The 27,494-nt window shown below is 36.1% G+C and overlaps 1 protein-coding gene across 1 annotated transcript in view; it reads left to right on the top strand.

The window, feature by feature from the left end:
- Window positions 1-5,052: 5,052 nt before the first annotated feature.
- Window positions 5,053-27,494, top strand: part of LOC145241580 (uncharacterized) — a 121,918-nt gene continuing 99,476 nt past the window's right edge. The window contains exon 1 of the mRNA XM_080104670.1: window positions 5,053-6,814. Within this exon, the coding sequence (XP_079960796.1) occupies window positions 5,053-6,814 (1,762 nt within the window). The remainder of the gene's footprint in view (window positions 6,815-27,494) is intronic.

The raw sequence follows: 27,494 nt of genomic DNA on the forward strand, positions 1-27,494 counted from the left end.
AAAGCCTATTGCCATAGTACTACAGGCCATATTTATAAGGAGGCAATCTGGGTGAAGAGTTATGTAGCAGGATGTGTGTTCACATTACATTAAAATATTACATGTTGGTGTGTTCGTGAAAGTTGAGAACAGGGAGGGAATTACAAAAACGATCTGTCCAAATAGATACTCTTCCAAACATCGTTACATAAATTCAAATCTGTTATACACTATATATATATATATATATATATATATATATATATATATATATATATATATATATATATATATATATATATCGGTATATAATTCCTTCAATGAAATTACAGATGTGGTCCCAAATAGTAACTCCTTACGTCAAAGTGACAATATACTTGTTTAGATGAATAAAAGTCTCTCTCTCCCACTCGCTCTCTCTCTCTCTCCCACTCGCTCGCTCTCTCTCTCTCTCTCTCTCTCTCTCTCTCTCTATATATATATATATATATATATATATAAATATCAAAACATCGTTACTTCATTACCCACACAGTATCAACCGTATAGTGCAATGCTGAGAAGCCTTGACTGTCATTTGGGCGGTCGGGTTTCGATCCTGGCTTGAGGCAATTGCCTGTTTAGCCGCACTGATGAACTGTGAAACAGCGAAACAGTACTGTATGTGGCTGACTATATATATATATATAGATATATATATATATACAGATCCGATTCGATCCGACGTTGGCCTGGATTGAGTAAGGATGAAGGAATGTTCCACCGGTGAAAACGCCCATTTTTTTCAATTAAATCGACTAATTGCCTGCTCTATTCGGGGATTCACCGCGGTGCATCGAGAGGGCGTTTCACATGCCTACCTGCAATGACTTAGTCCACAATATATTGTAACCTCCATTGCACTGTAGAGAACCGGCTGTTGGTTTGTATAAAATTATTTTCATATTATGGCTTGTTTAAAGGTTTAAAATGCAAAAGTCAAGCATTATGGTTCTATTGTGTTCTAAACAGAAACACGGCATAATCACGTTGACACACCGGTTCCCCTGGATCACTGAAGTTAAGTAACGTTGAGCCTGGTCAGTACTAAATGGATGACCATTTGGGATTTGCAGGTGCTGTATGTGCTCTCCGCTTATCTCGGCATTGTTTCCAGTCGTCCTGGTCTTGCCACTGGACCCAAACAGTGTCGATTCAGTAGAGGTGTGGTTGGAGATTGCACGACCCTTGCCTAACAATTACACGTGTAACTGCCCTTACAGGATATCCTTTGTCTATCGAGATTGAACGGAGGCATCGATCGAAACAGAAATAATAATTTCGAGGGTTTTCTGTATTATCAAAGAACTTTTTGTTGATTTTATACGTCGGACGATTCTACTTGTATAGTGATTAAACTTCTCAAACCATTTGTGATGTTAGGCTGTATAAGGATGTTAACTTTGTTCAAACTTGGACTGTTCCTTATTTTATCGGATTTTTCCGTTTATCTCATCTACTTTCAATGATAACAACAGCAATATTATAACAAATAATGATAAGCTAACTCATGATGACGACCTTGTCAATCGAAAGTGCTTGAGGGAAACGAAAGAAAATGATTCTTGGACTCATGCTAGGCAAAGAATTGAGAAAAGAAGTAAGTGTATAAACAAAATGAAAAAACTCTGTTGTTGTTACTTGTACTTCCATATATAGCGATTTGAGGGCAATATATATATATATATATATATATACATATATATACGTATATATATGTATGTATATATATATGTATATATATATATATGTATATATATTAGTAGAGAGATCCAATGTTTCGCGGGATATATATATATATATATATATATATATATATATATATATATTATTTTTAAAATGTAATTATCCACTGACATGTGTTTCGTCGTCTACGACTCATCAGAGTGGCTGTATCTAGCGAGATTCGAAATCCGGACCCAACGGTAATGAGCCTAAACCCTTACCCCTAGTATATATATATATATATATATATATATATATATATATATATATATATATATATATATATATATATATATATATATATATATATATATATATACTAGTAGAGAGATCCAATGTTTCGCGGGATTGAATAATGACTAACGAATATTTCACACTCCCATATTTTTATTTTCATGGAATCGCCCATTTTTCAATCAAATCGATTTATTGCCTCGTCTAGAGACCCATCTCAATGCACCGGGATGAAGCTTCACATGCTTCCCCGCAGTGACATAGTCCACAATACATTTTAGTTTACATTGCAATGGATTATAGACAAAGTCAGATTTAAGTTTAAAATGTAAAAGTCAAGTATTATGCTTCAATCTAAGCAGAAACATCCATTTCGAATGCGCCCCTGTCATATAAAAAACCTACATTGATTTTATATGCCTTGCCTACTTGTATGGTAATAAAACTTCTCAACTGCACTTGTAATGTTAGGCTGTATAAGATGTTAACCCTGGTCAAAATCACCTGTTCCTTCTTTCATCGAATTATTTCGATTATCGATTATCGATACTTATTTTAGACGCTCCGATACAAAACCTATCTACGAACATTGCCAGGCACATAATGTACCTTCGTGTGAACTTTTATAAAAATCGACACAGCTGTTTTCGAGTCTATAGGGAACAGACCTACAGACACACAAAGTTCCTTTTACATAATAGTAGAGATATATATTTGAGAGAGAGAGAGAGAGAGAGAGAGAGAGAGAGAGAAAACAATAGACAAGACCGTGTTTTTAAATATGTGACACGGTACACATATCCTTCGTCTATAAGTGATGATGATTGTGGCGACGATTCACTGAATGGTAGTAATGGACATTGCGATCTATTCCGAGGGATAATCATTAGTAAGCTGAGCTAAAAAAAAGTCAGTTATTGTTAGGAAACAATGTTACTGTTAGCGGCCGAGCCGAATAAGAAAACGATATAGAAATTCTGAAGTTTAAATTAGATATTTTCAAAGAATGAAGAAAAACGTAGATGCGTGAGTATGTGACGTGAGGTAACACCTGGAGATGTAAGAGAAGCCATTTTCATTCCAATTACCACAGAAAGTAAATCCACAATCATGATTTATGTATATGAATAAATATAATATAGGCGAATATTTATATTTATTTTTTCATAAGCGTCTTACACTTGTTTTTTTATTGCGGACATATATATATATATATATATATATATATATATATATATATATATATATATATATATATATATATATATCCAGATACAATACTGTTTCGCAACTGATCAGTGCGGCTAAACAGGCAACTGCCTCAAGCTAGGAGCGAAACCCAACTGCCCAAATGACAGTCAAGGCTTCTCACGGCTGATGCTGTTTGGTTAATGAATTAACAATGTTTTGACATATATAGCACTGTCAACAACCTCGTGAAATTCAATGATTTTTACTTTTGTATATTTTAACCTTGAATTTAAAGTATTATATATATATATATATATATATATATATATATATATATATATATATATGTGTGTATATGTTTGTGTGTGTGTGTGTGTGTTTGATTTAAAATCTATCAAAATATAAAATATATTAAATTTTATGAAGTTCTAACTTCCTTGGGTGTACTTGGGGATTCAGAACACTTGCATTTCTTTTTTCTAAATGTCATGCGCGAACGAAGACCCCCCACAATATTTTTGGTATGAATAAATTAAATGTAAAAAGTATTTCCTTTTCATAAATGTCAATCCCGAGCACATACCCCACAATATTATATATATATATATATATATATATATATATATATATATATATATATATATATATATATATATATAAACCTTGGTCAAAATTATAGAGCACCAATGAAAAATCGAAATTATTCACACTTATATATTTAAAGGTTAAAAATAGTGAAGTAAACATTAATAAATATATTTTAATAACAATCAATATTTGGCATGTCCTACTTTTGCCTTTAAAACAGTTTTCATTCGTTTTTGCATATCATTTGCTAAATTGTTGCAGGTGGTAGGATTTATTTTCTGCCACACATCATTCAGATTGGTCCCTAATTCTGTTTTTGATCAACAGTTTTGCACATTCTTACTCTTTTCTCTAAATGTGTCCACTAAGTTTCAATGGGATTGAGGAGGCCAATTCATCACTGTAATTCCTTTTTTCTCAAACCAACCTATTGAAACTTTTGACGTATGGCATGGGGCATTGTCTTAGTAGATTACATCACTTAGAATGTTAATATCAAATATAGTCAAAAATGTTTGGTAAACCTGGTTCAGCATTTTAGTATAAATTGTGGTGTTCATTCTGCTCTCAAATGTGGACAACAGTCCAGTGCCTGAAGAATCCATGCAGCCATTACGATTCCACCTCCAAATTTGACAGTTGAAAGCACACAATCAGGATGAAATGGCTCTACTTCCCTACAGCGAACATAAACCGCTCAAGGGGGTGTCAAAAATCTGATGAAAATGATGAGAATTTAATACAAATTTTGAATAGATGTTATATGGAAGTATATTCGCATGAAAATTTGAATTGTTCTTTTCAAAGTTTAAAAAATAGAAGCTATTAACTTACATAAAAGTTACTTTTGTCAGACCAAACAGGTGTCCAATTTTCATGTCCCCCCCCAAACTCCAGTTGTCTTTTCTTGCTGATCTGAGACAAGTATGGTTTCTTCATTGCGTCACATTCTTTTAATCCAACTTCTAATAACCTTTCGTCACTGTTCCAGCTAATGTTTTTGTTTGCATCCTCTCTAAATTTAGCAGTAAGCTCTGAAAAACGTTTCTTCCTGTCTGCAAGGGATGCTCTTTTCAAAAATCTAACTTCCCTGGCAGTTGTAAACTTTTTATAGTTTTGTCCTTTTTGTCCGGTAAAATTTGACAATGGAGAGTTTACCGCCTCATTGGGATCATCTGCTGGTTATATCCCCCACGAGCAGATGATCCCAATGGGGCGGTAAACTCTCCATTGTCAAATTTTACCGTTGTAAATATTCATGGACTATATCCACGTACAAACCAAACCAAAGTGCCAATGCTCAGCGATTATTTGAATGTAGATAACGAACTCTTTGCAGCCATAACTGAAACATGGCTTCGAGAAGAGAAAGATGCTGAGATAAACATTAAGGGATACGAACCCTTTCGAAGCGACCGTAACCGTCCCCGTAAAAGTAAACGAGGAAGGAATAGTGGAGGCGCTATGTTGTACGTACGGAACGATCTGGTCGCTACTGCTGAGCCACCCATTATTAAATACTCATCGGGTGTCATCGAAATGGTTGGTGTTCAACTAAAAAATACAAATCTGGTGATCGTAGTCATCTACCGTCAACCCGACGATATAATGGGTGGTCACAGATCGACATCAGTAGAGTTTGGTAAGGCTATTGCCGAACTTAGAAGAGTGATGAGAAACCTGGATACACCAACTCCTAATATCACACTCTGTGGGGATTTTAATTTACCACATGCTACCTGGCCCACAGGTGCACCGGGACCTGGTGCACCGCCAGATGAACGGTTGATGCTGCAGCAACTGAAAAGTCTAACTGATGAATTCTTTCTTAGCCAGTATATCAACTTGCCCACTCACGGAGGAGGTAATACCCTAGACCTGGTGTTTACCAATAATGATTCCTTGCTGCACAGTTATACCAGTACGCCGACAATATTGTCAGATCATTTCATGGTGACCTGCAGCTTAAGTATTGAATGCCAGCGGCCGGATACCGAATGCGATAACGTATCTAAACCAGGCAACCTGGCATCTCTAAATTTTTTCAATGACGCCATCAAATGGGACAACATTCGAGCTCGGTTATCGGAAGTAGACTGGGCAAATGAGCTTTCACACCTTGAACCGGATGAAATGTTGAATCGTATTGGAAATCTTTGTTACGAGACCACACGAGAACATGTTCCTTATAAGAAAAAAATCATAAACGTTCCGGTCAGTAAACTCATACCGAGGGATCGGAAGAACCTCATGCGTAAAAGAAGTAGAAAAATGCAACAGTTACAAAAGTCCAAATCGCATGAAAAAACAACGCGAATTCTTAGCGAATTAGTTGAAATTGAAAAGAAACTGATTAGTTCTCTTCAAAAATCACGCGAAAATGACGAGTACAAAGCTGTTGGTGCTATAAAGCGTAACCCTAAATATTTCTACAATTATGCCAAGAAATTCTCAAGTATTAAGTCAGCGATACGTCCTCTCATTAATCATACCGGGCAATTAACCGCTAACAGTGCTGAAATGGCCAGTTTACTTGCTGATCAATACGAATCGGTTTTCAGTAAGCCCATTAGACCAATACCGTCAAAACCTGAACCTGAACCAGATGACGACACTAAACCAATGCTTACTAATGTTACGTTTATACAAAGAGACCTGACCGACGCGATAGATGAACTCAGAGCCAACTCTGCGGCAGGTCCCGACCGTTTCCCAGCGCTACTCCTTAAGGAATGTAAAAAGCAGCTGGCTAAGCCACTATTCATATTATGGAGGGCGTCACTGGACAAAGGGATAGTCCCAGCCGACTCTAAGCGCGCTAACATTATCCCAATATACAAAGGTGACGGTCGATCTCTCCCCAAGCAATATCGACCAGTGGCACTAACATCCCACATTACAAAAGTATTCGAAAAGGTCCTTCGAAAGTACTTGGTGGAATTCCTCAACAACCACAGTCTGTTCAATCCAGGGCAGCATGGATTCAGAACCGGAAGATCCTGCTTAAGTCAGCTTCTAATCCATCATGATAGGATCATTAATACTATAGACAATGAATGTAATGTCGACGTGATATACCTAGACTTTGCAAAGGCGTTCGACAAAGTGGACTTTGCAGTAACCATCGAAAAGCTCCAACATCTTGGAATTGGAGGTAAATTGATCCTATGGATTAAATCATTCCTAACAGATCGCTACCAGACAGTTGTAGTAAATGGCTCTGCATCTCCCCCGACCAAAGTGCTATCTGGCGTTCCCCAAGGTTCAGTACTTGGTCCGCTGCTGTTCCTCGTACTAATCGGCGACATAGACGAAAAGGTCAAATCGTCTTTCGTCTCAAGTTTTGCCGACGACACCAGGATTGGCAGGAAAATAAAAGATTCTTCTGATGTACAAGCTCTCCAAGATGATCTAGACGCTATCTACCAATGGGCCGATGAAACAATATGCAGTTTAACTCCGGGAAATTCGAGTGCATCAAATACGGTAGAAGGAACGACCTGAGAGAAGCATCTAAGTACTCGACCCAAGACGGGAAGCTAATTAAAACCAAAGATACTGTGCGCGATCTGGGAGTAACGTTGGATTCTGATGGTACATTCACCTCCCAGATCGACAAAGTTTGTTCAACTGCACGGAGCCTTTCCAGTTGGATTCTACGCACTTTCAAAACGAGACAAAAAAACCTAATGCTGACACTCTGGAAGTCGCTGGTGTTGCCGCAAATTGATTACTGTTGTCAGCTGTGGACTCCGGACAGAAAAGGTCATATTCAAGCATTAGAGGCCATCCAGAAGTCGTTTCTAAGAAAGATAACTGGTTATAGTCAATTGAATTATTGGCAACTGCTGGATACGTTGAATATCAAATCGATTCAACACAGGCAAGAAAGATATTCAATCATCTATACCTGGCGTATGATGGAGAACCAGGTGCCCAACGCTGGTATACAGCACCATATCTCAAAACGTGGCAGAAGGTGTGTGGTACCACCCCTAACCAGTGCCAGGGACAACTGGATCCGACGGCTCATGGAATCGAGTTTAAATTCCCGGGGTCCTACGCTCTTCAATTGCCTGCCACGTAACATCAGAGAGATCACGAACTGCAAAACAGAATCGTTCAAGTCGGCGCTGGATACCTGGCTGAAGTCTGTACCAGACGAACCTCAGATCCCCGGTTATACCGCTATGAGACGCAGTGAATCCAATAGCTTACGCCACATGCTTGTCTGTGTAAAGAGAACAGCGAAACGGTGCAGCGGTCTATTGATTCGTCGCCGCCTATACCGTCCCAACTGGAGGCCGCTTGCCGCAGTGACCTTGGAGGGCTCTGACCGCCGAAAGACATCACACAAATCACACAAATATTTTTGAAAGACTTTGTTTCTTTGTATCTTTTAATCATTATTTGAATTCCCTTGCTCGAACACTCCATCTTCGTAGCAGTTTCTACCTATTTCAAATTGGTGTAGATGGCTGTCATTCCAGGAGGAAGCCTCTTCTGAAGGCAATACACAAGAAAGCCTGCAAACAGTTTGCTGACCACATGTCAACAAAGCCCATAGATTACTGGAACCATGTGCTATGGTCTGAAGAGAAGGGATTTAATTTGGTTGGCTTTGATAGCCTTAAGCATGTGTGGCGGCAATCAGGCGAAGAGTACAAAGATAAGTGTGTCATGCATACAGTAAAGCATGGTGGTGGGAATGTCATGGTCTGGAGCTGCATGAGTGCTGCAGGTATTGGAGAGTTATATTTCATTGAGGGAAACATGAACTCCAACATGTACTGTCAAATACTGCAGCAGAGAATGATCCCCTCCCTCCAGATACTGGGTCGCAGAGCAGTGTTCCAGTATGACAATGACCAAAACACACATCCAAGACAACCACTGCTTTACTGAAGAAGCTAAGGGGGAAAGCGTCGGACTGGCCAAGCATGTCTCCAGACTTCAATCCAATAGAACATCTTTGGGGCATTCTCAAGCAGAGAGGTGCGCAAAGTCTCAACTATCCGCCTGTTTCATGGCGTCGCAATTGAAGAGTAGAAGACTATTCCAGTGTCTATATGTGAAGCTCTAGTCAGCTCCTTGCCCAGAAGAGCAAAGGCAGTTTTGGATAATAATGGTGGCCACACAAAATATTGAAAGTTGACATGTTGTATTAAATATTAACAACTTTTTGTAAGGGGTGTACTCACTTTTGTTCCCAGGGATTTAGCTTTTAATGGCTATATTTTGAGTTATTTTGAGGGGAAAGTAAATTAACTCTGTTATATATGCTACAGGCAGACTACTTTTCATTGTGTCAAAAAAATCATTTTTCAGTGTTGTCCCATGAAGATATATACTTAAATATTTGAAGAAATGTGAGTGGTTTACTCACTTTTGTGATACACTATATATATATATATATATATATATATATATATATATATATGTATATATATATATATATTTATGTAGAAATATATTTTCTTTTTTCTTATAATATATATCAATCCTTATATTAGAAGCTCAATTTAATTACAGAGCAATATAGAGAATAAATAACAATAAGTTATATTCCAAAATTCATGAAGTTGTCCATCCTATAATTCATTCCTTTAATTCAGTTAACTTATACAATTATTGGTAGTATTTGTTTCGTAGCGCAAAATCAATCACTTAATTATTATATAAATCAGTGAATCTATGAGTTAAGGGCATAATAGATTCACTGATTGATATTGAATTTGCGCTACGAAATAGATACTGTCAAGAATTGTATAAGTCAACTAAATTAAAGGAATAAATTATAAGACGGTCAACATCATGAATTTTGGAATATAACTTTTGTCATTTATTCTCTGTCTCTGTCTCTGTCTCTGTCTTTCTCTCTCTCTCTCTCTCTCTCTCTCTCTCTCTCTCTCTCTCTATATATATATATATATATATATATATATATATATATATATATATATATATATATTCTCCCCATGTTAAGAATGAATTGACTCAGCACACGACTTGACTTGCAAAGGACAATATTCAAGATGGTGTCAAGTGAAATTAGTGGGCAATACATCGGAAAATGGAGGGCTTAAAATAAAAACTAGTTGCCAGTGAGAATTTTAAATGCTATATTCGTTCGAAACAGACCACAATAGTCCTAAAAATTCATTTTTAAATGGTACGAGTAAGTCTTCATTTGAACGACAATGCTATATTAACCAAAGAAAGAAAACTGAAAGAAATATCATATGAAATAGAATAATAAAATAAAATCAATAAATTACAGATATCTACTGACTTTGTTTGTATATCTGTCTGGATTTCTACATTTTTCAATGAGGATAATTACATATAAACTTCTGCCGTCACATGCTGCTGATGTTGTTCAGAGCAAATACTCCACTTTGATTTTAGCCAAAAGGCCAAGGTGATATATTTTTTTGCAATGGATCTTTTTTTTTTAATGAATGAAAAAAATCTATACGTATATATAGTGCGTCAATGTATAATTAATTAAAAAAATTACTTTGAATCATACCAATAATATTGTAGGGTAGGTGCTTGGGGTTGACATTTATGAAAAGGAAATACTTTTTACATTTAATTTATTCATACCAAAAATATTGTGGGGGGGGGTCTTCGTTCGCGTATGATATTTAGAAAAAAGAAATGCAAGTGTTCTGAATCCCCAAGTACACCCAAGGAAGTTAGAACTTTATAAAATTTAATATATTTTATACTTTGATAGATTTTAAATCACACACGCACACACACACGCACACACACACACACACACACACACACACACACACACACACACACACACACACACACACACACACACACACACACACACACACACACACACATATATAATACTTTAAATTCAAGGTTAAAATATACAAAAGTAAAAATCATTGAATTTCACGAGGTTGCTGACATGGCTAAATAAAAAAGCAAGCTATTATTTTATTTAATTTAGCTGGAAAAATTAACCATTAGTCACGACAATAAATCTACTGTTTCAGGCTAAAAAGGACACCATCAGACGATAAAAGCAACCTCTGGTCTTAGACGAGATAGGGCCTTTAGTGGAAATGAAAACCAAATACGAAAAAAAAGTGTAAATAACAATGAGAAGAAACAAAAGAAAGCAATCGGTAAGGCATTATTTTTTCAAAATGTAAAGGTTATAAATTTTGTAAAAAATGGCCTTATAGTATAAAATAATCATATATATATATATATATATATATATAAATATTATATACATATATATTTACAAGATTCTCTGTGGAAGAAAATGGAACTGATCCTGTATCACTATGTGCCATTCTACGTACCGAATATGTACGTGACTACCTTTAAGGGAGCTAAAAATTAAATCTTTAGATACGTATATACGACTTAAATGAATTTTTTACCGTGTATACAGTAGAACTCCGGGATATGGTTACCCTAGGATACGTTTTTTACAGTTTACAATGTGGAGTACGATGTTTTTTCGCCTCCTGGTTACGGTATTTACTCCTCCTTACGGTGTTATTCATAATATTATTTGATTATATACATGTGCATTATATACTATACTGTATTTTGTTACTAATCTTTAATTATATCAATCCATCCATCTATCTATCTATCCATCTCTCTCTCTCTCTCTCTCTCTATATATATATATATTTCATTGTTGCTATTTTTTCTGATGAGTTAATGGCACAATAGATTCACTGATTGATATAATGATTAAGTGATTGATTTTGTGCTACAAAACAGATACTGTCAAGATTTGTAAATGTCGAATGGCAATTATTTGTAATATGGTCAACATCATAAAATTTGGAATATAGACTTTTATCATTTATTGATTATATTCTCTGTAATTACATTGAGTTCTTCAATAAGGATTGGTATATATAAAAAGGAAATATACGTGAGTAAAGAATATTTCTACATAAGTATATATATATAATATATATACATATATATATTGTATGTATATATATACATATAATAAATATATATGTATATATATAATATATATACATATATATTTATTGTATGTATGTATGTATGTATATATATATATATATATATATATATATATATATATATATATATATATATATATATATATAGGATTGATATGTAGTTTGCTTGAAGCATTGTGTGGGATAGGTATGTAAAAGAGATTTCGAAGGCTGTCACAATGCGAGGAATGAATTATAGTCGTTGTAGGTAAGAGGAGACGAGAACAAGTGGCGATTTACAAATCAATAAGTACATACATATATATATATATATATATTATTTATTTATATATATATTTATTCAGTTGTATGGAAAAATGTCTTACTTGTAAGCCTCTGCGACGTATTTCATTATTAATTTCGGAAAAATTTTCCTTTTTCAAATGGTGTGCGTAACAGGTCGATTCAAAGCGTGCTGGATGAAGGACCGGAAGTTGTGTATCTATGTGAGGCCTCGGGGCAAATGTGAGTAGGGGATTTATGTATGGTATGATTAGGTAATTAACATGTTTATAAATATACTATTTTTATTTATTTGTCTTTATTTTTATTTTATTTATTTTTTTTATTCATAACTTGTTTTTTTTATTGTTCTCTGTTATGTTGTCTTTATCACCATTACTATTATTTATTTTTTTTTTTTTCTGCTGATGTGTGCGGTGTCTCTGCTTTTCTGAGTCACTTAAATCGCTACTGGGCTTCGTCCGGTCGACTACTGTAGGGGCGGGATGTTTGAGAGGAGGATAGGTCGGGGTCGGTAGCTGGGTGTTTAGGTTAGTGTTGCTGAGGGTAGGAAGATAGGTGAGGGGAAGGGAAGGGGAAGGGGAATAGGGGTGACATTCCTTGGGAATTGTTAATTTATTTATTTTCATGAGTAGTAGTAGATTTTTATATTTATTTATTTATTTATTTATTTTTTTATATTACTTCAGTTAACTTTTAATTTAAGTTAATTTTTTTAAAATATATACTGCTGTTTTATTTATTAAGTTTCTTCTTGTATATTTTTGTTATTATATTTATTTATTTATTTTTTTATATTATTTATATGGGAGGAGGTTATGGTAATGTCCTGTTTGGAATGTGAGGCGGGCTGTGAGCTGTGTGCAGTGGTGTATCTGTTCTAATGGGTTATGGTTGTAATGGTAAGTGCTAGGTGGGAGCCGTATGTAGAGTTCTATAATGAATGAATATCCTAGCTCCAGTCTGTTATTGAGTTCTGGCCGTAATTTGGATATTAGTAGCGATTCTTTTCTGCGAAGATTCCCAATATTGCGTTCTATGGTTAAAATATCAACTTTAATAGATTTATTAGTGTTTCTGCAGGTGTTGAGGTGTTTGCGGAATGATGATGCTTGTTTTTGTATGTGTTCCTTGATTCTTATGTGTAGAGGTCTCGTGGTGCTGTCCACGTAGAATTTTCCGCAGGCAGAGCATTCTAGTCTGTATACTATGTGTGTGCGGTGGCAGATTGTTGCGGGGTATACGGGGCAATTTGTTAATGTGCATGGTTGTCAGTCCTCGCTGTTCCTGCGTTTAGAGAGTTTCTGTCTAAGGGATGGTCCAGAGTGGGCTAGTTGCATATTGAGACCCTCTCTTCTGATAGCCCTGCGGATAGCCGTTGTGATCTTGTCGCTTAGGTGGGGCATTTTAAGGAAGCAAGTATTGGTGGGGAAGCCTCTTACACGTTTTCTCATGTTCCAAAGGTGTTTAATGACAGTGCTGGGGTATCCGTTGGTCTCTAGGACCTGGTGGAACCTTTTAGTGCATTCTGTCTTGTCTTTTGGCTGGCTACATTTGCTTTGGATGCGGGTTATTTCATTCCTAGCATATCCGATGATGGCCTTAGTAGGGAGGGCAGACTTGTAGTGTATAAATATACTTCGGCTGGCTGGTTTCCGGTAGAATTTAGTAATGACGGCCCCTTCGTCTGATATTTTTAGGTTGAAGTCTAGGAGTGATAGGGATCCGTCACACATGGAACACATACAAAAACAAGCATCATCATTCCGCAAACACCTCAACACCTGCAGAAACACTAATAAATCTATTAAAGTCGATATTTTCACCACAGAACGCAATATTGGGAATCTTCGCATAAAAGAATCGTTACTAATATCCAAATTACGGCCAGAACTCAATAACAGACTGGAGCTCGGATCTTCATTCATTATAGAACTCTATATACGGCTCCCACCTAACACTTACCATTACAACCATAACCCATTAGAACAGATACACCACTGCACACAGCTCACAGCCAGCCTCACATTCCAAACAGGACATTACCATAACCTCCTCCCATATAAATAATATAAAATAAATAAATAAATAAAATAACAAAAATATACTAAAAGAAACTTAATAAATTAAACAGCAGTGTATATTTAAAAAAATTAATTAAAATTAAAAGTTACTGAAGTATTACAAACCAACTAAAATCAAAAGTTAATGCAAACCAACTTAAATTAATAGTTAGCTGAAGTAATACAAAAAAATAAATAAATAAATATAAAAATCTACTACTACTCATGAAAATAAATAAATTAACAATTCCCAAGGAATGTCACCCCTATTCCCCTTCCCCTTCCCTTCCCCTCACCTATCTTCCTACCCTCAGCAACACTAACCTAAATACCTAGCTGCCGACCCTGACCTATCCTCCTCTCTCACATCCCGCCCCTACAGTAGTCGACCGGACGCAGCCCAGTAGCGATTTAAGTGACCCAGAAAAGCAGAGACACCGCACACATCAGCAGAAAAAAAATAATAGTAATGGTGATAAAGAGAACAATAAAAAAACTCACACTAAAACAAGTTATTAACCAAAAAAAGATAAATAAATAAAATAAAAATAAAGACAAATAAATAAAAATAGCATATTTATAAACATGTTAATTAACTAATGATACCATACATAAATCCCTTACTCACATTTGCCCCGAGGCCTCACATAGATACACAACTTCCGGTCCTTGATCAAGCATGCTTTGAATCGACCTGTTACGCACACCATTTGAAAAGGGAAAATTTTTCCGAAATTAATAATGAAATACGTCGCAGAGGCTTACAAGTAAGACATTTTACCATACAACTGAATAAATATATATATATAAAAACAAATTAAAAAATATATATATATGTATGTACTTATTGATTTGTAAATCGCCACTTGTCCTCGTCTCCTCTTACCAACAACGACTATAATTCATTCCTCGCATTGTGACAGCTTTCGAAATCTTTTTTACATATATATATATATATATATATATATATATATATATATATATATATATATATATATATATATATATATATATATATATATAGTTAAATAAGGGGGTAGTCACTAACAATGTGTATTTTTTAACATTATTTTATTATTCCGTGTCTTGGTTTTTCAATGAGAATTATGTTTCAATCATTGTAATACTGTTTTTAAATCATTGAAATCGTTTTTAACGCGTTTCAGACGTTCTGTGAAGCGTCCTCTTCAGAAATTATTTTCAAAATGTGTTGGAGATATAAAAATAGAATTTCTGTAGTTCATTTGAAGTGTTTCCAAGGGGTAGAAACGTGTAAGTGTTTACTGTTCATTGGAATTTTTATTACTCTTTTGTTGGGCTGTGGCGAATCGGCTGTGGTCACTCCTGTGTTGTGTTTCTCTGTCTCACTCTCTCCCTCTGCTTGTGTTTTTTCTTTTCCTTTAGGGTAGAATGTGTGTGTGTGTTTTCTTTATTGGTTTGAAAATGTGTGTACTGTTTTATAGTATTATGAGGTTATTTGCTTCCTTAGGAAGGTAACTGTGATGCAAGGTCGTTACTAATGTGTATGTGCGAGGAGGGGGGGAGAACCAGCTCTTCTTAAATAAGGGTAGGGGTGCTTTTATTCTATTTTGGTATTTATTTTTTGGATTCTTAGATTTTAGTATTGTGATTTTTCGTTTCAGTCTTTTCGGGTATTCTTTATATTATGTTTGTTTAGATAGAGGGGTGTATTTAAAAATATGTATAGGGGATTTTTTAATGTTTCTACTTATTTGTCTCCCCATGTAGGTATGGCCAGACTCAGGATCGGTTCCTAGTGTGGTGAAGATTTCTTTCCCCAGAGGGGAGGGGCGAATTGGAGGAGTATAAGTATGGGAGGGGTATGATAGAAGGGATGATAGTTGTCTCAGTCATGAGAGATTTCTCTTCCACTGACTGAGGGGGTGAGCGAGGTGTTGGAACATATATTATACTATGGTTCTAGGTGTTTTCTAGTGTTGTTGGTTTCGAGGTTAAGTAGGGTTGGTATTATTCAGTGTGTTGTAGGGGTGTTATATCTGTGTATGGTTGTATGCGCGTGTGTGTTTTAATGTGTCGGTTGTGATTTCTGTGTGGCTGTGTATATGTATATGGATGTGCATGCGAGTGTGCCTTGCATTTCATGTTTTTGTGTGTTGATATTAGGCTCTGTTCAGTTCAGGAGTGAATCTTGTGATGAAGTTTTTTTCCTGTCTAAGTAAATAAAAATAATTGTCTGTTTGGAAGATTGTCATTATTTTGAAGCTGTTTCCACTGCATGTGTGTACGTGTTTTGAAACATAGAGTTGTCTGTTATCTGCAATTTTGATGTTGCTCTTATGTAAGGCCAGTCTATTGCCGAAATTTTTGGTGACGCCTATGTAGAATTTGTCGCATGCTGTGCATCTTAGTGCATATACTACATTTCTTGAGGTGCAATTTAGATCCTTTTTTTTTTGAATATTTGTGCTAGGTTTTTGAATGTGTGTGTGTTTCCTTCTATTATTATGTCACATACTACACATCGCTATTTGTTGCATTTTATAACCACCTTTTGTAGTGTGTGGAACGACTTTTGAGGAAGTTAGGATATGTTTTAAGTTTTTGGGTTGGCGTTTGCTTTTTATTATTTTTGTTGTTTTAAGTATGTTGTTTAGTTTGTCGTTCGTATTGAGGAGGTTTTTTGTTATCTGTGTGAATAATTCTGGGTTGTGTTGTGTTGTGTGTAGAGATGTATGCTAAAATTTGTTATTTGTTGTGTTCTTTTGTTGCTCTATTGGAATTTTTTCAGTCAGTTCAATACCTTTCTGTATTAGTGGTAGTGGGTATCCTCTTTTCCGCAGTGTTATTTGTAGTTCATTCAGTCTTGTCGAACAGATGTGTCTGTCTGTTACTATGGTGCAGACTATACGTGCTAGGGAGTAGGGTATTGATTCTAGACAATTTTAGGATGGTTGCTTTTGAAGTGGAGGTATTGTTGAGTGTCTGTGGGTTTGTGGCAGATGTCTGTGATTATGTTGTTGTTTTTGATTGTTACTAGGATGTTTAGGAAAGGTAGTTCTGTGGGGTTTTGTTCTAGTGTGAAGTTTATTTTTGGGTATAGATTTTGTAGCAAAGTGTGAAGTTCTCTGATATCCCCCCATGTGGTTCTCCAGAGGATAAAGCAGTCGTCTAGGTATCTTTTCCAAGATTTTATGAAGAGTGTTTTTATATTGTGCCCGTACTTTTGCTCTATCCTTTCATAAAGGGTTTCTTCTAGGAAGGCGAGTATAAGGGTGGCATATGTCGGTGCTATTTTAATACCCATTGTTGTGCCTAGTATTTGGATGTAGTTGCCTTTATTGAATTGGAAGGAGTTGTTATTGAGGATTATGTCGATGCTATCAATCACGAATTGTTTATTGAATCTAGGGTGTAAAGTCTGTGTATGTTTGTCAATCCAATATGAGGTCGTTGGGGTTTGGGGTGCTTATGTACTCCAACTTTTCTATGTTGATAGCATGTCTTACCTGGTTAGATTTGTGTATTTTGGGTAGCCCATAGAAGATGTTTGTTTTTGTTGTGAAGTTTGTAAGGAAGTCTTTTTCTTTTTTAGTTAATGTACTATTGTATGTTGTGCAGAGTTTTGTTATTTTAGATATGGTTGTGTCGTCTATGTTAGAGCTAATTAGTTTGTAATAATTTTCGTTCCCTCGTGATTCTAAAATTTTTGTTTTATAGAAGTTCTTATTCATTATAACCACTGCACTACCTTTGTATGATTCCTTTATAAATAAGTTGTTATTGTGTCGGATTTTTTTAAGTGCTTGATTTTAGTTTTGTGTTTGATTACTGGTGGGTTTTTCTTTTTGTTGGGGGTTGAGGTTCCAGAGCCTTTCAAAGGAAGTATTTAGTTCTTTTGTGTTGTTTGTTGGGTAATTATGTCGATTTGTTTTCCACTAGAGAATCGTCTGTTGTGCTATCACTGTTTTTATAATTTGCCTTCAAATTCTTTAAGGTCTTTCTTTAACTCTGCTATGTTACTTTTGGGAGTTGGGCAAAATCTGAGGCCTAGTTTTAGTACCTCAATTTCGTCCTTTGTAAGTGTCTCTGTAGATAGTTTGATGACTTTGGGTTTTTTGTTGTCTATTCTGGTGTTGTCATTTTGTGAGTGATTCCTAAAATATTATTGTGAGGGTCGTTAGTTTCGTTGATCCGGTTGGGAGGTTGGTGTGTCGTTTTGTAGGGATGTATGGGTTACGATGGTACTTGGGGTATTTGGATTGGTTGTGTTTGTGTGGGGGGTATTTTTGGAGTCGGTTTTGTACTGTGGGGTACTGGGGGTGGGTGTTGTAAGGACTGTTTTGTGTTGGGTAATATCTATAGGGGTGGTTTAGTTCCATTGGGTTGTTTTGGTGGGGGCTGTTAAGTAGGGGGATTCTTTGGTGGTTTGTGTGGGTAAGGTAGGGTAAGAGATAGTGGGTTCTTGACTGAGTTGGGTGACGTGGTTGGTAGTAACTATTTTCGTATTGTTGTGGGAGGTTGTATCTTTTAGTATTGTCATGTGGTAGCGGTTGTTGATATGTTGTTTTTTGGAGCATTTTGGTAGTAGTATTTGTATGGTGCCTGTGTTCTTGTGTGGATGTGTGGTGTTCTAGATGGGAGTTTTGGTTGAGCTTGTTGGTGGGTATGGGTGTATGGTATGAATATGTTCCGGTCGTTTCGTTGTGTGTGTTTGGGTCTGTTGTGCGAGTATGTTTGAGAGTGATGTGTGTCTCGTTTCTTACCTTTGTTTCGAAATCTCTCCAGCTGTTGAAATCGGGTATGATTCGGTTTTTGGTAGGTTTGACTGGTCATGTTCGGTAGTTGTTCGTTTTTTTTCTGGTAGATTTTTCAGCCAGGTTACTTTTTTTTCGATAATTCTTTTGGATTTTTCCTCCTCCTCTCTACATTCAGACTCCCAAAGTCCGATAAGGAATTGGTGGGTCTCCTTGGGGCATAGTTTTCTGATGTCGGTAAGTATTTTATCGTCGATTTTGGTGTATTCCTCTGTGAGGTGTATCTTTCTGTCCTTCTGTATGTCGATTTCAGCTTGTAGTTTTGATATGTTTAGGGCGTTTTTTATTTTCTTCTGCTCCTCTGTGTCTTGTGGTGCGACTTTTTCTCGGAATTTGTTTGGGATAAACTGCTCCTCCATGGTTAAAAATGTCCTATAGGTCAGGGTGGTGTTGCTGCATTTCACTGCACGGTAGTAGGCCATTTTTCTCTTTTTAAAAAGAGTTTTCCATGTTTGGAGTTTTTTTTTCTTTTGTTTTCAGCGCTTCATTCCGGATATGTGGTTCTTTTAGATGTTCGAAATGTTCGTGTTGTGTTTTTTAGAAGTTCTATAATTTCGTCAATGTTAGTTAGTACCTTATCCTGTTGGTGGAATATCATGAGGATTATTCTGTCCATCTTTTCATTCAGTTTAAGAATTTCATCCTCGAGATGTTTGTTTTCCATGTTGGGTGTTGTTTGGGATTCTGGTGTGTCCTCTACAGGTTTTTTACGTGTTGGTGGCAGTCTGTAGTTGTAGTTAGATATATTTATATAAAATGGGTTAAGAAATTCCAACGAAGGAAAGATGTATATATAAATAAGGGGGTAGTCACCAACGATGTGTATTTTTTAACATTTTATTATTCCGTGTCTTGGTTTTCATTGAGAATTATGTTTAGATCATTGCAGAGAGAAATAAAATGTCAAGGAAACAAGACAAGGAGAGAATTTAAGAGAAAGAAATTTAAAGGAATTTCAAAGATAAAATTTTCTAGTTAACAATTAAAAAAAAAACGAAGAATGAAAGAAAATTTAAAGGAAAAAAATAACGATGGATGAGAGAAAAATTCAAGGCATAAAGAATAATAAATGATTTGATGAGAGTAAAACTAATAAAAAGGTATGGATATAAGAGAATAAAAACAATCAGATAAAAAAGTAAAAAGAAAAATATAGAAAATAAAGAAAGTTAGAAGTAATGAAAAAAAGGAACAACAACTTGTGACACAAATAAGAAATTAAGAAAAAAGGAAGGAAAAAAGACAAATAACTAAAAACACATCAATATAAAAAAAAGAAAAACAACAGTAAGAAACGAATAAAAACATAAAAATTTATAGCTCATTTCACAAAATCGAAGCTTTGGATCACGCACTGAACTCTTGTTAGATTGTTTAAATGGGGTAACGATTACATTTTAAAAAGTAAACAGCAAACATCTAAAATTAATCTTTTTCCGGTCGTTATATATGCCTACCGCTTTCGTTTCTCCTTTTCGCTTTGTAGCTACGACTTAAGCAATATTATGACTTGTATTGATATTTTTCTTCTTGACTATTTGAACCCGGTGTAAGGAAATGTCAACCGACAGGAACAAAACGTACTTGACACAGACATGCACCTGGTCGGAAGAAACAAAACACGGGTTATTGTCGGAAATAAAATAAATGTTAGTTGATCCGAGGCCATCTGTAAACGTCATGTTGTTCATAAAGATAAGCTGCAGATGTAAATACCCCGCCGCTCAATAAGTACTCTAGTGACGTAACTTTTGTGAGAGCGAAGGCGAATTCCCAAGAAATGAGTATGCAGGTGGACACATAGGTGTAAAAGATTTGTGTATAATTTCAACATATCCTATCTGACATCTCACTGTTGGGCTTAACATTCACAGGTAAAGAAGGTGCGATGTCTCTATCGTACTAAGAAATTACTCACCCCAGAGAGTATCCTGTATTTTTACAAAACTACAATTCGCCCACGCATTGAGTACTCTTACAACATTGATCACTAGTCTCCACCTCTTAGATAAGGTTAAAAAGAGCATCAAATCAAATAGGTCCCGCACCATCCGACAAGCTCAAACATCTGTCCCATCACCGAAATCTTGCATCTCTGTATCTTTTTTATAAGTACGTTAATTGAATGTGCTCTGATGAACTCATGACACATGTGCCCATCGCCGTCCATACTCCAGCCTTGCCCGACAAACAACAACTCCACCACGCCACTTGGGGTGCATATATGCTGGAAAGCCTTCTACACTAATAGACTCTTCTCTTTGGAATTCCCTCCCAGTCTCCCACTTCCCTGACTGTACTAGCCTGAAGAAGTGTAAATGTAATATAAACAGATATCTAACTGCTCAGATTTCTACACTTCCCTGTTAGAAACGATCCCAAATATTAGACCCTTACGTTCCAAGTAGCAATTGTGAGAAATTCCATAGCCAACGCCATTTGTTTGTCCGCCTAACATGATCTTTTAGAGGGTCTTTGATTGGTTCAATTTGAATGCGCCAGTTTGCTGCCAATTTTGTATTACATGTGCGTTATTTTTCAGTCTGACATGAACACGAAACAGTAAAGGACTCACACAGCGGTGCTCCGTCACAGAGTGCCAGGATTTTACCTTCATTGGACACCAAGCAGTGGGTGGATGAAGGATATTTCTCTAAATACAGAGACAACATAATTGCTGAACTTATTTTACCCAATGAGGATATTCTAGAGTGTTCGGCATGATATATTTGATTATGGGAAATTATTCCTATTTCTTCCAGAGACGACGTGTTCACGACGTGTTGAGTGTTCACCATGTACAACATGGACATCCTTCTAAAAGGAAACCTGAACTAACATTCCCACAGAGGAATCTTAACTAAAGGCTCCATTGCGTATAGATAGCAAATCCAGCTACTGTTTTTGCAAGGAACTTACCGTGAACCAAAGAACTTTCATTTACTAATACATCTTGAATAAAATTTGCGTTTTAAAGGTATGGCTTTTGTTTGTAGAGTTTCATTTGCTATCTGCAGGGAAGAGATTGGGTGTGTAGGGAAGAAATTTCTTACACAATATGACTTGTTTTAGCTGTAAAAGAGTAAGAGAATACAAAGTAACTAGCGATCGGGTTCATGACAAGCATCCGTCAATTCCTGTGAATGCGTCCACCTAATTCACTAAGCCGCACTCCTTTACCGCCAGCGGCAATAAAGGAGTGTAATATTATTTTATACATCAATGTTTGTCGTTATTCTTATAAGCTAAACAGAAGTGCAACACTTTTGTCTGCAAGTGATGATTCTGCTCTTTAGTTTTATTGTACGAGAATCGTTCCAAAAGTAAGGCCTCCTATTTTTTTACTCCAAAACTTAAACGTTGAAGAGCCTAGAATTCTCAAATAGTCACCTATCTGGTACTAGGTAGGCTTAACGTTGATTAACTTCAGTGATCTGGGGAGAATCGATGTGTCAACATGATTATGTCGTCTATACACATACATACGCATACACATACATACGCATACACATACATACGCATACACATACACCAATTATATACTGAAAACGATATGTTTTCAAGTCTTAATTGCTTGGCGATGAAAAATACTTTAATAAATGATCAATTTAATAATAATTTGAATAATTAATAATTTGAAACTATTTAAACTGAAGCCACTTAGTACATTTTCTTGAAGAACAAAAAGAAAATATTAAACATCTTTGCCATCAAAATGAGCCAAAATTAATCATTTTATCGTTTCCGGTGAACGTTTTTAATAAACAAAAAAAAGTTATTCAATGCAAAAGCCAATTTAAAATAGTCTTATGGCTTCTACATGAATTCTTTGCAACCGCCATCTTGGAAACGCGACGCCCACTAAAAATGGAAAATTAATCTGTTAGAAAACCTACTGATTCTTTTTTTTTTAATCAGAATTATGTTCGAGAGATTATGTCGATAATCCTTAAAAATGCATTACTTACATTTATATCGTTTCACTTTATTATGATTTGCCCGCTAGTATATTCTCACGCTAGATATTATCAATTATTGCTCATTGCCAACGAATAGTGATTTTAGTTGCAGTCTAATTAGCAACAAATATCGACAGTTTTCCAATACACTTAATTAACTAAGACTTCGGAACTACCACGCCTCGCTACGCCTGAGGCAGTCAAAGTATACCATCGTTTTCGGTCTAAAGCCAAGTCCACAGCGCTCATTCTAGTTTATCTACGACCATTGGTTTTCTTTGCAGTCTAAATAACAATAAATATTCAGTTTTCTAGTAAACTTCTTACTTACTTAAGAACTCCAGCATCCTGCGACGCCCCAAGCAGTCAAAGTATACCATCATTTCCGGTTGAAAGCCAGATCCACCAAACCCTTGTGGTTTATCTTCATTGCAATCAAATCTCTATCGATTGTTTGCTACCAGCTAAGTTTTGGTCTATCGTTCTATATATTTTACGCTGGAGTCCACTCGCTTAGTAATTCTGCTTTGGCAAATCTTAAGACATCTCCGAGCCAACCTAGACGTCCCTTGAAGATTACTGAGTACACTCCACTTCGTTCAATATCAATTGCAAATCAATTCATACTCTTACAACAGTCGATTACTGTTAGTATCTCGCTGACAACGGTCAGTGAACTTATCCGAAATTGGAATAACAAGAAATCTTCTTCAGATTCCAGTATTCTCCGAAGTTCTAAATGATGTTCTAAATTTCCATTCTTTCGATTCCTCTTGACCCTACACGATCAGTTCGTATTGTACTGTAACATAATCCAGACGTATGCATGTGCACGCGAAATGTCGTTACCGGTAGGGAACAATAAAAACTTTAAAACATAAAGATCACGTACGAGACGTGGATGATGTTCGAGAAGACGATCATTTGGGTGGTGTCGCGGCCGCAACAATGACGAAATAAATGTCATTGTTACAAACAAAATGCAAGTTGAATATTTTTTTTTATCCGTTTCCAATTTGCGACTGATGTGACCACGTGTTAGCTCCGGACAACGTTAAAGTACCAGCTGAGGCTGATGATTCCACTTTTATGTATATACGAATGTAGGTAGGTCAGACTATTGTTCCTCCGTCTGTTTAAGTTCCCTATTGATTTATGCAACGTCTATTCTATTTTTTTTTATAATATTTATACGTCCACTTACTTGCGGTTGGTCAATGTTACAAGTGCATGTTGATTTGTTTTTATATTCCAGTGTTTAATATATTTTGTACCTTTCAGTGAGTGGATGTTCCCTTTCCTTGGTCTTTCCATCCTTGCTGGCCTGTAATGGTTATTTTGTATTGCACTAGCTAGTATTTTTGTAATATTATGTGATACTTCTTATCCAATGTTATAGTTGCGATTCTTTTGGCTTTCTGTAATGTTCCTTCTATGTTTCTAGCTAAGTTTACGCAGTGTTATTCTATTTCATTTTACCTGTAGGTCGCCGGCTCTATCTAGCTATGTGAGCTGTTTTCTGCGCTCGAGGATTTTTCTTAGTATTTAAGGTATTTTTCTCGATGTCATTCTCTGAAGGTCCCCATTTTTCTTTTGATACCAATTCCTCCAAATTTTTCCCATTTTTTTTTTCGCGTTTCTGTGATTGCGATGACCATGGGTTTCTGCGTATTTTATATCTTTCATTTCTCTGGCATAGTCTTCGCCTAGTAACCTGCTGTGATAATGATATCGAAAATTGGGCATGTTTCTTGTTGAATAAGCAAATTTGGTCTTTCGTCGAGCAAAGACTGAATTATTAATCAGACTGGACATGATGAAACGCTGACTGGCGATAACTAACTTATTAGTATCGTGATCTGCATTGACCAAGCAATGGCTATCGATAATGGCTAGCTAATTAGTAGGGTTGTGATGACAGCATATTCTTTTCATTGTTTTGACTCTCGAGTATATATGTCTGACACGGTTAGACACAGTTAATCCACGGAGAACAACATCACTATATAAAAACGTATAAGATATCAACAGATACACACTCGAGAGTCAAAACAATGAAAAGAATATGCTGTTGTCTTAGTCCTACTAATTAGTATTGTTATCTGCACCGACCACACACTGGCTGGCAATAATTAACCAATCTTAAACAATTGTTTATTGGTATTTTTGAAATATTCTTTTTTATTCCAAGGAAATTCGGCATTATAATAGTCAGGGTGATTTGGAATGTTCCATTTTCATTCTAAGGGATGTTCAGGATAAAAACGGTCGAGAATAATAAGCGTATTATTATTATTATTATTATTATTATTATTATTATTATTATTGTTGTTGTTGCGGTGATGGTGGTGTAATAATAATAATAATAATAATAAGAAGAAGAACAACAACAACAACAACAACAAGAAGAACAAGAAAAAGAACAAGAAGGCGTATACACGGGGTTAAAAACACAAATAATACCAGTCGTAGTTGGTACGCTAGGCGTAGTATCAAGTCGTCTGGAAGGACAACTGAAAAAACTACGAATCCCGATGTTTTTTGTTTTTTTTACAAAGGAGTCAACACTTATCAATGCCCCGAGACCACTCAAAGATAAGGGTTAATGGGTATACATATGTAGTGGAAATTTTGTAAATTGGATTACTTAAGGGGATGGTTCATCAAAAACTTGTTTACGTGTGACTTGAAGACAATCAAATTGTAGTCCGCAAGAAAACAGGCAAACCGAAGAGAGTTTCACAGGCGTGCAGTCCTAAGAAAGAAGCTTTGTTCATGGAATCTTCATTTAGGTTTAGGCACAGATAAAGAGTGGGAAATTATTGATAGTGTTTTGGCTAGACGAGTGTCTTTCGTAAAAGTTGGACAGGGGGGGCATAGATTGAAGCTCAGACGAGCACTTGCAATGAAAATAACAATAAAGCAAAGACAGGCTCGCAGCGTCTCTTCTGTGCGAAAGAGGTTGCAGGGAAGAAAAAGGTATCCCCAATTAAGCTACGAAGTCTATTCTAAACTCTGTTATGACAGGATAAGCTGCTTCTAGCAGCTCCTGCCCGGACTACTCCATCGTTGGCCGTACCTGGTTTTTATATAGGTAGAGAATTGCATCAGAAGTGAGATATCTACTGCAGCGGTAGAAGGATCCTACCATTTTTCCAGGGGGGTGGACATGGATTTGATGTATGTGTTCCATTTCAGATCAGGAGTAAAGGTCAAGCTCAGAAGCTTGTCAAAACATGGAGCCTTCCTAAGACGAAAGACATTCATTTCAATTGATGCCGGATGGGGATCAGAGCGGTGATGATGTAAAGATAGTAGCTTCGTTTTAGATGCATTAAAAGTAACCAGCCACCTCTTTCCCCATTGCACCACGTACTCAAATCAGAGGAGGGAGAGTCGGAGAGAACTATGTCATTTACGGCCTTTGATGTGTTGCCATAGATGGTAGTGTCGTCAGCATAAATGCCAACGAATGATCTTAGGATGTAATTTGGAAGATAATTGATGTAGACCAGGAAGAGAGTTGGGCCCATGATGGACCCCTGAGGGACTCCAGCATTAATACTGCGTTCTACTGATTTCTGCCCATCAACCACTACTCTTATGAATCTATCCGACAGAAATGATTTAATAATTGATAAAACATTTCCAGCTATATCATAGCTGGATATCTTCTGAAGTAGACCTTTATTTCATACTCTATCAAAGACCTTTGATATGTCAAGAGCAATTGCCCTAGAAAGGAAGCCTCCGCCAAGAGATTCACTAATCCTATGAGATATAACCGTCAACACATCTGCTGAACGGAAACCACATTGCATGTCACTAAGAAGATTATTTTTACTGAGGTCGTTGACTACTTTTCTATTTAACACAGATTACAGTAACTTACACACAGGAGACTAATTGGTCTGTACTGAGAGGAAGATGATCGATCACCAGAATTCTTAAATACATGACATATTGATGAGGGTTTTCAGGGTGTTGGGAAGCAATTCTCCTTAAGACAACGCTTAAATAGCTTTGTAAGTATGGGCGCTGGTTATGGTTGAAGCTTTTTCAGCACTATAATTGGAATGCCGTCAGAGCCAGTTGCTTTACTGGAATCAAGGTTCTTGATTAGTTTGGCAACATCACGCGCAGATATTTGTATGCGCATAGTGTGTTTTCTTATATAGGCGGAAATAAGGGGGGATGACGGTCTTCGTGGCGTAGGGTAAAATTAGCTGCAAACTTCTTGGCAAAGAGTTTGGCTTTGTCTGATGTTGACTAGATTATCTGAGGTCCACTGATGATGGTTGGGATAGAGAATACGCTTCTGTTCAGGTCCCTGTTTGCTGTTTTAGGCGGCCTTCAGACCTCTGCGATTGTAGGTACCACTAATATTTTTATAAAAACCCTTGATCTTTTAAGCTCCCGGTTTGGAGTCGGGATTGAGGGAAATCCTCTGGAAATGAATCCCATCTCTTTTCAGGGAGAACTTGATAAACGAAATCATTATTATTATTATTATTATTATTATTATTATTATTATTATTATTATTATTATTATTATTATCATTATCATTATTATTATTATTAAAATTAATAATAATAATAATAATAATAATAATAATAATGATTTTTCTCCAGTTCATTTCCTTATTTCTTCTT

Source organism: Euprymna scolopes, chromosome 20 (assembly GCF_053919585.1).
Source record: "Euprymna scolopes isolate OS-2025 chromosome 20, ASM5391958v1, whole genome shotgun sequence".
Lineage (NCBI taxonomy): Eukaryota > Metazoa > Mollusca > Cephalopoda > Sepiida > Sepiolidae > Euprymna > Euprymna scolopes.